The 12,672-nt window shown below is 33.0% G+C and overlaps 1 protein-coding gene across 7 annotated transcripts in view; it reads right to left on the minus strand.

The window, feature by feature from the left end:
- Positions 1-1,297: 1,297 nt before the first annotated feature.
- MARF1 (meiosis regulator and mRNA stability factor 1) overlaps positions 1,298-12,672 on the minus strand; it is a 47,442-nt gene continuing 36,067 nt past the window's right edge. For all 7 annotated transcript variants that reach the window (XM_074280617.1, XM_074280616.1, XM_074280615.1 and 4 more), the window contains 9 exons: positions 12,442-12,575; positions 10,457-10,659; positions 8,539-8,766; positions 7,973-8,203; positions 7,617-7,829; positions 6,752-6,812; positions 6,526-6,666; positions 5,504-5,674; positions 1,298-3,893 (listed from right to left, as the gene is read on the minus strand). In XM_074280617.1, coding sequence (XP_074136718.1) covers positions 3,655-3,893; positions 5,504-5,674; positions 6,526-6,666; positions 6,752-6,812; positions 7,617-7,829; positions 7,973-8,203; positions 8,539-8,766; positions 10,457-10,659; positions 12,442-12,575 — 1,621 coding nt within the window. In that variant the 3' untranslated portion in view covers positions 1,298-3,654. The remainder of the gene's footprint in view (positions 3,894-5,503; positions 5,675-6,525; positions 6,667-6,751; positions 6,813-7,616; positions 7,830-7,972; positions 8,204-8,538; positions 8,767-10,456; positions 10,660-12,441; positions 12,576-12,672) is intronic.

Below are 12,672 nucleotides of genomic sequence, written 5' to 3' on the forward strand. Positions count from 1 at the left end.
ATCATCTTATCCATATCAGATTGTAACCCCATCTTATAAGTAAAGGGTCAGGTCTTATTCATCTTTATAATTTCAAGTCACCAACACAATATATTACATATAGTAGGTGTTTAATAAACATTTGTTAATAGATCAAAAAAGGAAATTGTGGTGCTCCAGGAGATATGAGATGACTCATTTTCCCCCTATATGATTCAAATAAACTGTAGAGAATAAATAACTTTCATAAAGCTGTACTAAACTCCAATTATTAAAATTAAAAAGGGAGAGAGGACATAGCTAAGGATCCTCTTGAGGGTCATAGTAAGATCTTCTAGATTCTGATTGTAGCGAATCAGATTGATTTTAGGAAAAGCTAAGTAATACATTTTCTTTTTAGATTCTCTACCACCCTCCGGATTTGCTTCCCCTGGTTTATCAAATGAGATGCATTGAAAAAACTGCTAAGGCATAATGTTGTCTGCACTACATATTTCAAATTCAATTCTGGCTATGAACATACTTGTTACTCTCTTAAGAGTATAGGGATAGAATCGTTCTTTAAAAATGCTTGGATGAAACATGAAAGGTACTATGATTTTGTTGGGTAGAGTCTACACTATATAAACTAAGAGCCTTGGAGAGTTGCCAAAGTCCAAAAAGCACAACACAATTAATTTCTGAGGAAGAATTTTAACCCAGGTTGCTCTACCACATTCTCATGCCTCAAAAGAATTATCAAAAATTTTTAAAAAGCTTCTTTACATTAAAAATTGTGTATTAGCTTGAAACAATTTATTACAACATTCATGTTTTTCTGTGTCTTTCCATATGATATACGTAGGATAAAATGCTCACCTTGACCCTTAATAATGAAAGAACAAGACTTTTCAAAATAAATTATGTTCAGCAGTAATAAAGCAATAAAAGGTACAGCACAAAATGAATTATTTTGGAAAGCTAATTCCAGGGAATGATTCCAGTTTTATCAGTTAAGGATTGGAAGGGTATTGAGAAGGGATCTGCAATTACTAACTTTTCTAAGTCAAACAGAACCAAAATCAAAAACTTTAGGACTTTGAATGTAGAGCTACACTCGTGACTAGCCAATTTGTTAAATTTTGCTCCCCTTATTAAATATCAGTCAAGAAATCCAGTTTGTATATTTTGCACACAGCAATTACTAAATAAATGGTAAATGCGATTTTCCCAAAGAATAGGTGGGGTAGAGGGTGTTCGAAATGCAAAGAGACAACGGAAGACAGAAAAGACAGTTTAAAATATCAACAATACGCTCAAATGAAGCACCACCAAAATGTTATGCTTGCTTGTAAATTTTATTGACAACTGTTTGGTCCCAACACACAAAACAGCACTTTGAACCACGAAAAGTGTTCAAACAAAGTAGACAGTTAAGAAAACATTTCTTCCCCTCTGCCCAATCCAAAACAAACGGTACAGGATGAGAGAGGGAGTTTGGGTGACTTTTTTTTTTTTAAACAGACAAATCTAAATTGGCAAATCTTTCCAACCAGAAATAATTTAATTGTCCTAATTCTTATAGATCATTTAGTCACATCATTTAATTAAGCCTTTGGATTAAAAAAATATATTGCAATTGGATTGGCCATTTTATAATACATCATGAACACAACTTCCCATGTAATGAATTTCCTTACTTTCAAACAGCAATTTATTAGAATTACACATGGACCTAGGCCCACCTGGCTGACCTCCATAAATGGTATAACCGCCACATTCATTAGATATTGCAGGATTACAGCTTCTTCTCTCAAGAACTTTCTCTTTTAGATTGTTTCCAGTGACTTGTAATTACACCTTTTATATTCTTTAAGTCCACAATATTCTGCATATTTTCAAAACTAAAGTCCCAATGTGCAAACTCTGTCTTTTGAAATAACTTGTAATTAACTGATGTTTTTGATCAATAAACTGATGAAATGTTTAAAAGCATCTTTAAAAAAAAATTATGTTTGCATTTTTTCTCATTGTACTATGTCTGTAGAGGAAATATGCCTACAGAAGGAGTCACATTGTACCATTATACTCAAGAAAATTTCCAGTGAATCTCCATTTGAATCATGGCTATATACCAAATAGTAAGAATCTCTGGTTTCTTTTCTTTCTTTCTTTTTTTTAAACAAAACCTAACTTGTAAAAATATCTCTGTAATAGCAATTCTGTGGCATTTTCCCAAATGCTGGCTATGAAATCTGAGCCCATATTCTGGCTTTCTAGTACATTACAAAAATATTAACCTCAAAAAAGAAATCACTTAACTAGTGGAAGACATTGTGTGGCAGGTTCTTTCTGTTTTATGAGCACTTCCATCTGTCTCTTTGCCCAACAAATACAATCCATTGTAAATGTTGGGTTTACCCAGAAGGGGTAAGAGGCCATCCGCCAATGGACATTTCAGCCAACTCTAAAGAAAGGCCATTCTGCTAGCGCAGTGCTACTTCAAAGGCTGGCTTTTCCAAATGCCAAGATCAAACACCACAAACAACTGAACACGCTATCAACACTAGAAGTAACCATCAGAATAAAAACATTTAAAAGACAATATGCCAACAGACACACAAAGCTTCCCAGTTACCAAAACTTGCTTTAAAAGTACAAAAACAAGGTTAAGTGGATCAACCTTGGCCTTCCCATGCTTAGATAGAATCACTGTGTCTCTTTCCAGTGGAAATAATATTGATACATCTCAGGTTAAAGCGCTTCTCATAACCTGCTCTGATTTATAATTTATGCATTTAATGCATAGTTTAGGAAAATCAGACCCTTTCCTATCAATACCATCTCTAGACACACAAAATGTGTGTGTTGTCACCCAAACACTGACTTTAAACTCAAGACACCAAGACCATCTCCTTTTCCTTAACCTAATCCATGTCAAACTGGAACATAACATAAAAGGGAAGCTTAAAACATTTTCAACTTCCTAGAAAGCTCCTAAATGGAACTGAAAGTGACAAAAGACATTTAAAATAAATTTTGTCACAAAGCCACATCTGATATCTCCAAACATAGTAAAATGAAAAATGAGGTGAACTTACAAGTCACACAGAAACAATTATCATTCATATCCCTACCTACATACATTCAAAACTCCTTGCTTACCCATTCCATTCTAATGCATAGACACTTGTTTACTTATCAGTCTTTTGAAAGATGGATCATGCATTTATTAATACTGTCTGAAAACAACATCAGTAAGCAATGGTCTAACAAATATCATATGCTACATGTAATGGTCTAACAAATATCATATGCTACATGTAAGATTACAACCACTGATGAAGTTTAATGGAAATAAAATCCAAATCTTTCTAGCTGAATTCATACCTGTTTCTTTTTACCGAACACCATTTTATTTCATTTTAATTAAGAAAATTTGGTAAAATACCTAAAAGATTCTTGAATGAATGCTGGGGAAGTTTTTTCAAATAATTAAAAAAACTCTTCAGCCAAAAGCTGTGTTCAAGGTAAAAGGAACAAAAATATCTTCAAATCCATCTTAATAGAAACTAAATGGCTCATAGGGGTTTTCATTAAAACATGAAAGGGCGTGCAAATAGCTTTGAACCTATTTTTGTGTGCAGAGTCAGACAGTGCTTTTTTTCCCTCTTAATTCCAAGTCACATATCAAAGTTAAAGCTTGGTTATGGGTGCAAAAGAAAAGTTGGCTGCCAATTTCACTTTGTTTTTGTGTTGTTTTTTGGCTGGGCTCTCCACTGTGTCCTTGCTTGGCCGAGACTCTGAGATATCCAACGATGAGCAAGGAGGCACTAAGACATTTTCCAAGGCATCAGGCACCCCAGAGCCAGAAGTCAGTTTTTCTTTGTTTACTGTCATTTTATTTTGTTGTTGTTCTGTTAAAACCATAATTTCTGTGAAGACAAAAAGACATTCGTTCAACTCCACAAAATGGGAGAACAACTTGTTTTCATGGCTTCTTTTTCCAAAACATATATCCATAGACTATTAGTGTAATGAATTTCAGTTTGAGATCAGCAAAACTAGACCAACAAAAGTTCTTTATGACTTGGTAGAAAGTTGCTTGAGACACTGAGATTCAGTAATTTGCCCAGTCACACAGTTAATGAATGCCAGAAGTGGCAGTTGAACCTACATCTGCCTGAGTAGAATTCTAACTATTATATTGGGCTGTTTCTAAACTACTGTGGATTAATTTTCCATGTTAAGCATATCTTAACTTTACAAAGTAGCTGTGCTTCTGAAAAGTTGTATCAGATTTAAATAGTCACATCTTTCTACCAAAGTAAAGAAAAATTTCAGATGTTTTCTTCATTTCTAGATGTTTCTCATGGGCAATGACTCCTGACGCTTTTTTTGGGTCAAGAATATACCACTTAGATAATAATCTATATATGAGCTCATAGATATCAGAAAAATTTCTACGGGAATAAATGAATTTCTCTGTAAAGCTTCCTCTATTTTAATGGTTGGGTAAACTTTATGTTTTTATATATTAGCTTTTCTTAAAGGAAGATACAACAGTATCCCATATACTCAAACATTCACTGAAGAACGGGTGCTGATACTTTATAACTTATGAATCAATATGGAGGAGTACAAATAACTTTGTCTATTATTAATCTTCAATTATACAAAAGAAAATTACCTAGGTCACAGGTCATCCAGACAATTTGACTGTCATTCAAAAATCCCTTCACAATTTAGAAATCCCTCATTCTTCCCTTTCCAATCTTCTTACATTTTTCACCAGCCTCCTCCACTCAAACACAAATAACTTCTCAATCTAGTGATCTTGGTCTCCTTGCTGTTTGTCAAACAAGACACTTCATCTCTTGGCTTCAGATACTTTCAGCAGTTGTCCCTCATCCTTGGAATGTTCTCCCTCTTCATTGTCATCTCTTGGCTCCCTTCAAGATCCAATTAAAATCCTACTTTCTATAGGTTGAAAGCCTTTCCTCACCTAAATAAAGGCTTTAGTGTAGATAAACTTTGAGCACCTTTCAGCAAGAACTGTCTTTTGCCTTCTTTATATTAACACTATTCAAGTGACTGGGACATAACAGGTACTTTAAAAAATGTTCACTATTAGGCTATGCTAAGGGAGTATACAAAAATAGGAAGGAGACAAAACTCAAATCAGCCTACCCATTTGCTTTTGCAAGGCTCTTATAAAAAGCATTTTGGGCAAGAAATTGAAATTAATAAATTAAAAGAACTGGTTTTATCATTTTACAATTTTACTGCTCTCCATAGGTGTGTTAATACTTATTTTATCTGTAGATTTCATTTATCTATAATACTCTCCTTTATTTGTTTGTAACAATAACTGAAGGCTAGCTATAAAGGCCAAACATTGGGAATTTTACTGAGAATGTAAAATAATAAATTTCAAACATTTATAAAATCCTGTCCACTCAAATAGTAAAAAATAGTAATTAATAATAATAATAATGATATCTGCTTGTTTACAGGTAAATGATGAAAACTCAGTAAATCCTACCACAAGGAGCTTGGGGATGTTCCTCAAACTGAATGAGATCAGTAGATTCAAGAATGACTGGATCAGGTCTCAGCTGTGGGGATGGCAAGCAAGAAGGGACTGGTTCACACAAAAGGTCTATAGGTGAAGTTTTAGTTAAGCAGAGGAGCTCCTGCTCAGTTTGATTAGGACCTATAGGAAGAAGAGACCAGAAACACTCTGAAAATGCCAACTGCTCAGACTGCTAAGCCTTAAACATTAATGTGCAAAGTTTCAAAAAAATAAACAACCCCCCCCTCCAGCAACTGCACAAGTCATGTCCCAACCTGAAAGATTCCATCCTCCATCATAAAATAGACATTTGAAGAAAAAAGATCCTATTTCAGGCGCTCAGAAAAATTTAAGATTCCTAGAATATATTAAATGGATTTACAGTGATTCAAAATGACAAATTAATTTCCCCAAATTAATGGTCTACTTTTACCTCAGTCTTTTCAGTTTTTAGATAGAAGAAATGCCACCAGCCTTGCCTACCTTATAGCAGTATACATGAAAATGTTCTTTAAAGTAAGAAAAATTAAATATAAATGCCAAGGCTCTAAACCTTTCAGATCTACTAGCTTATTAATTGCAGACAAAACAATAGACATGCCACACTAGCTAGATAAATCGATATCATAGAATGTTAGAAGTGAAAAGGACCTTTTAGACATCATTATTTCCACTGCTTTATATCAACTTAATAGGAAAAATAAGGATTAAGTCGTTAAGTGATGTTCATTGTCACACTACTAGTTAGTGACAAAACCTGCACTTGAAGTTTGATCTTCTAACTCTCAGACCAAAGTCAAGTTTTTCCTATTAATATCTGGAATTGAACTGATATTTGTATTTTATATCTGCAAATCTCTCATCTTCTTTAACTTTACTAGCCAATAAGAACTGTTCAAAGCTCTACTTTGTATTTAAGAGCAATAGGTATAAAGCTTTAACTTTTATCTGTGACCTTATTTGTGTTCACTTATCCTCAGCTTTCTTCTTACCATTAGTACACACTCCCAGAATGAGTCCTAAGGAGGAACAAGATTCAGAAGTCTCCAGAGTAAGCTCACTATTGTCTTCTGTCTGGTTTTCATGATCACTTACATGATTGGCAGGAGAAAAACTGGGAGAACTCAACCGAGCTAGAAGACAAAACACAGACAAGTCAGAAAATGCAAATACTAGGTGAAAACTTTTCTTTTTTCTTTTTTATAAAAGTTTACTCACTTTTCATGTCATTTTTTAAAACAACAATTCTTTTGTGACCATGTCCTTTTATCCAGACCACCTACAATAAAACATATTACTAGTCAATAGAGGGAAAGGTGGGTAAATGTCCCCATACACACACACCCTCAAATCTTATCAAGCATAATCTTGCCTGTCAAGAATTACAAGTCCTGGGGCAGCTAGATGGTGTAGAAGATAGCCCACCAGCTCTGGAATCAGGAGGATCTGAGCTCAAATCTGACCTCAGACACTTAACACTTCCTAGTGTGTTACCTGGGCAAGTTACTTAATCCCAATTGCCTCAGGGCAAAAAAAAAAAAAAAAAAAAGCAAGAATTCTAAGTCCTTCAAGAATCATTAAGAATTTAGTAGTTGTATATAAAGGAATAAGCTTGGAAAGCTGAAAATAAATTTTCTATATTCTTTTCCTTAGCTTTTGAAGCAGTATGGGCTAACTAAAAATCATTTATCTTTACAAAGCTTATATTTATAAAACAAAGGATATTCATCTCTTTTAGAGTCATCATTTCTAGAACCACCATGAACTAATTTCCTGACTTAAAATATAATTTCTTTGGTGTACACATAACTTAGATACTTCTATGTGTAAATCTCTTAATGTCTTTATTACACAACACTAAAAAAAAAAAAAAAAAAAAAAAAAAGAAACTGAAATACATGCTTGAGGTCTAAATTTTAGTAAAATGATACAGCTTCTCTGGTATATATTTTTGAATTTAAATTTAAACTAAATTTAAACTTAAGTTAAATTTAAACTGGCTGCTACTATATTAGTGTGATAACAGAGTGAACATATGCCTTAATAAGGAGGCTCTCAACAAAATCAAAGTGTAAATGGCTACCTGAGGAATTGATCCCAAAAGCTCTTCCAGGGTACTATAACCATAGGTCTTGGGTTGCAACACTTCTCCTATATATTTGGTATAGGCCACAGGAAACTCATGAAGGAATATTTGCTGGTAGTGGTAGGTATGAAGTAGAGACCGTACATTTTTTGCAAACAAATATAAACTGGTGAGCTTCACATACTCTTCTGTTGTGTCAGTGGTAAAAACCTATCAACAACAACAAAAACCCAGTAGTATTATAATACAAGCTACCCTCTTACAGTAAGAAAATAAAATTTTTGAAACCTAAAATTGCAAATTCTAGCCAAAATATTGATTATTCTAAAGACTAAGGTCAAACAGTTTTATACCTCAACCAAGTACGGCAGACTCTTCAAAAGTTCAGACAGGGTCATGAATCCATATTCACAAGGGTTGAGAAAAGCACTATAGGTAGTTTCATAATGTCTCTTGAGCTGGTCAACAGAAAGAAAAGAGGTTTCTTCCCAAGACATTAACACCACTAGTAGTTGGGCAGTGAGAGATCGAAGAGACTTCCTATTTATCAGCTGAATCTGCTTGCCAGATTCTGTATCAGCAACCTGAGAAAGGACAAAGAATTTGAACTTTCAAAAGTGAGATCACCTAGGTCATATTAATGCAGTTATATTTTTTGTTGTAAGACCTGCTAATCAAGAGATGTTCCTGAATTATTTCTTCTAATGTGAAGTGTTATACGTTAAACCAAAAATTAGGGAGATAAGATATATTGTAAATTCCAAGAGTAGACTCTTAGTGAACATTTTGTTGATTGACTGATGAGATTGGCAGATGAGGCTAATTTAAACATTAAAGGCATCAAGAAATGTAAAGCACATAATTAGGCTCTACAAAATGTATTCCAAAAAACCAAAAATCAAAAAAACAACTAGTTTACCTTTACAACATGGCAGAGTTTTTGCATTAATGCTGGAACTGAACTGACATCATAATCTTGGAGACGCAGAGTATAACCAAAAGTTTTACCATATTCTGTAAGTAAATCAGTCATCATAAGACAGTTGTCTTTCTGAGACCGAAGAAGTTTTACAAACTGTGCAGCTAAAGCCTTGACACGTTCTACCTCTGTCAATGTAAGGATCTTTTCTTGCCCACATTCCAATACCTTCAAGGAGAAACAAAAGGAAATGAAATATTCAGAACTCAGAATAGGCATTCATATAAATAAAACTATTAATAAGAAAGTATTTTTGTTTATTCTGTGAGAGTATAATGGTTTACAAGGATTGTCTTTTTTTCAAATTAACATTATTTAATAAATTGATATTAAATTAACATTATTTAATAAGAATGCTCATTTAAATGAAGTGATAGCATCTAGCATATATATAGTGTGTGTATATATTCATATATATACACATACACATACATACATATTAAAACCTACTATTAACAGTTAATCCACTAATAAGTATTTATTAGATGGCCTACCATGTTTTAAGTACACCGCCAAGAACTGAGAACACAAAACAAAAGGCTCAATTCTTTCAAAAGGCCTTCATAAAACTAAGTTTCAACATTTTTCCTTGGTCCAGTTTCCTCAACTTTTCTTTTTCCTCATTAATAGCTTATTTTTCCAAATGCATGCAAAGATATTTTTCAACATTCTTTTTTTAAAACCTTTATATTTCAAATTTTTCTATTCCCCCCTTACCTCCTCCCTCTCCAAGACAGAAAGCAATCTGACACAGGTTAAACATGTACAATCCTTTTAAATGTATTTCCATATTTGTCATGTTGTACAAGAAAAATCAGACCAAAAGAGAGAAAACCACAAGAAAAAGTAACAACAAGAATCAATAATAACAAAAGGAGAAAAAAACCCTATATTTTGATACATATTCAGTCTCCATGGTTCACTTTCCATGTGGATGGCATTTTCAATAAGGATTTATTTCTTAAAGATGTTTTTCTCAGTTTCCCCAACTGTTCTATGGTAATCACAACACTTCTCATATCTCTGCATTACTAAGATCATTAATTATATTAAATTGATACATGTAAAGTCCTTTCATTAATTCTGAAGATGCTCTAAACCAGTATTTCTGGCTACGGATATATATAGTTCATCACTCAGACAACTGTTCAAGTTTATTTTCAACTTGACAGTATTTCCTGTGGGCAGTTTGTTCAGCTGGTTTAAAGGTTATTGATTCAATATATTGTTAAAATCTAGATATATGGAAATAACCAGTCAAAAGTAATGACAACAAAAGCCATCTTTTTCCTTATAGCCTAATAAACATTTTCTAGTTCCTGGCCTATGAATATAAATGCCATTCATATTTGCAGAGTATACTCCTTTCTTATTTTCATCTATCATTCCCCTCCCCCCAAAAGCAAGAGAAAGTTATTTGTCCTTCCTCTGAAATAATTCTAATATCAAGGCTTCCTTCTTGTGTTAAATTCACCTTAAGAAATATCCTATCCTTTAAAAGCTTAATTATTAGAGTTGTAACACACTCTCCAACTCACTTTTAAGAGTTTTTAAATATATTTTAAAATATACAGATCAAAGATGTGATTCTGAAAGCTAACCAAGTTAGCAAAAAAAAAAAAAAAAAAAGGTAAAACAAAGTTAATTAAACCTTTTTTATTCAAAAATTACATACACATTCAAAATGACCTACCAGCCAGTAATAAAACTTTCTTAACAAAAGTACTTCAGTCATATGGCCTGAAATACTTATTTTTTTCTTGTAATTATTATGGCATAGTAATATTAAAAAAAGCAAACACTTCTACACACACAAAATTACTTAAATTTTAAAAGTTAGACATCCTTTTGAACTTACTTGTAAAACATCAGGAATGGCTTCAAAAAGTTCAAGTAGTTTAGTAAATCCATAGTGTGCAAGTTTGCATTGACGGCCAAAGTGGTGATGATAAGAAGGAATAAATTTATTAAAGGGCATCCGGAAATGAGGTTGATGACGCAGCAAATCGACAACCTCCTTGCAGAATTGTTTTGTCCTTTCTATTTCATCCTGAGTACGTTCTTTAAAAGACAAAATAAATATCACAACTTTTCCACATGCTTACATATATTTAGTCTCCATGATGTACTAAATCACATACACTGATTAAAAAGACAAGTTTGTCTTCTAGGAACTCATATTATACACGGGGGAAAAAAAAGGTATGCCCAGTTAGGACTTGATGTAGATGGTAATGAAGGACAATGCTAGGATAGATGAAATAAATTCATTAGACCACTCTGAAAATTACTTTTTTTATTATTAATAAATTTATCTTTTTTCCCAATCAAATATTCTACCAGAGTTAATTTTCTAAAAATCAGAATTGATTGATTTGAGTTTAATTTCTTCAATCCCCCCATGAAAGTTGTTATCTTTAATGCACAAATGAGTCAGAAAAGCTCGGTTTGAATCCAGGCAATGCCATTTAAGACCCTGGAAACATTACCTTCAATTCTCAAGTGCTCATCTAAAAAATTAGGGAGTTGGAATAGATGACATTTAAGATGCTATTCTCAGCTTTAAATCTGTGATTCTCCTAATCCACCAAAGAAGGAAGAGCAAAGTTAAGTTGAGTAGCACTTTTAGTAGGATAAGTAACCTCCTAAATAACTTCAATTTACTGTTCATGATAAAGACATTTTAGTTATTCTTATTATTGTTTTTCCCTTTTTTAATAATCATCACTGATTACATATATGTGAAAACATCTAAAATTTACATGGTTTTTGTCCTGATAAACTTTACTCTTTTAGTTAACTACAATCCAATATGAAGTAAGAATATCCTATTCACATTATCAAAATCAGAATCACTTATTGAGGTCCACAAGATAGATGACCATATCCTAGATCATTTCTAACTGGTCTTATAGAAGTCTTAATGATAAAACTTTATGTTAGTGGAATAATGTCCTCTTCTACTTTTTACTTATTATATGGGCAATTTTCTGGTTTGAAATGCTTTATTTACTCATGCATCCATTTATGTGAAGAGATTGCATATTCCCATCCTAGCAGTTATGGGTTCCATCAAAACACGAAGGTATTTGTCACAAAATTAATCAGAAAATGTCAGACAGTGAATAAACATTTATTAAACACTTACTCTGTTGGGTTAAGCATTGAAGCTACAAAGAAAAGCAAAAACAGTTCCTACACTCTAGAAGCTTACAGGGAGGCAACATATAAATGATATACAAATGATATCTATACAAGTCAATTGGAAGGTAACCTAAGAGGAAAGATATGAGTTTCTAACAGGAAAGGCTTCTTGTAGAAGGCAGAATTTTAGCCAAGACTTCAAGGAATCCAGGGAAGTCAGAAGTGAGGAAGAAGGGCATTCCAGGAATTGGGGATAATCAGTAAAAAAGGCAAGACCATCAAGAAATGAAATGTTTCATGTAAGGAATAAAAAAGAGACAAATGTCACTGGATTATAGTTTGTAGAGAGGAGTAAAGTCTGAGAAGATTTAACAAATAGGAAGGGGTTTGGTTATAAAAGACTTTACAAGCCAAATAGGGAATCTCTTTATATTCAGCCTATATTCTTGGTCTTTATCTAATTCCTGAAATAAGAGAGCCACTATAGTTTACCAAAAAGCAGACTGACAAAGTCAGAACTACACTTTAAGAAGATCGCTCTGGTACCTGAATAAAAGATGATTTAAAGTAGAGGAAAGATTTGAGATAGGGAGACCAATCAAAAGGCTACTAGCCTAGGGTATGAGTTGATGAGGACCAAATCTGGGTTGGTGAAATGTAGAGCAAAGAAAAATCTTTAAATAATTCAGATCAACACACCTTTTTTTGGGATGCAGATCACCATTTCATCATCTTGTTGGGTCAAACAGATTGTTGTATCTGGAATTTCTGATATGATATCAATCAACTCACAAACACCATATTCAGTAACATCCCAATCTTTTGAGAAACACCTATGTATTAAAAAAAAAAAAAAAAAATGGAGAAAAAAAGGAGTAAAATAATTGGTCCAAATTACTTAATTAGCTTATTAAGAGAATATGAAATGTA

The sequence above is a fragment of the Sminthopsis crassicaudata genome, chromosome 1 (genome assembly GCF_048593235.1).
Source record: "Sminthopsis crassicaudata isolate SCR6 chromosome 1, ASM4859323v1, whole genome shotgun sequence".
Taxonomy (NCBI): Eukaryota; Metazoa; Chordata; class Mammalia; order Dasyuromorphia; family Dasyuridae; genus Sminthopsis; species Sminthopsis crassicaudata.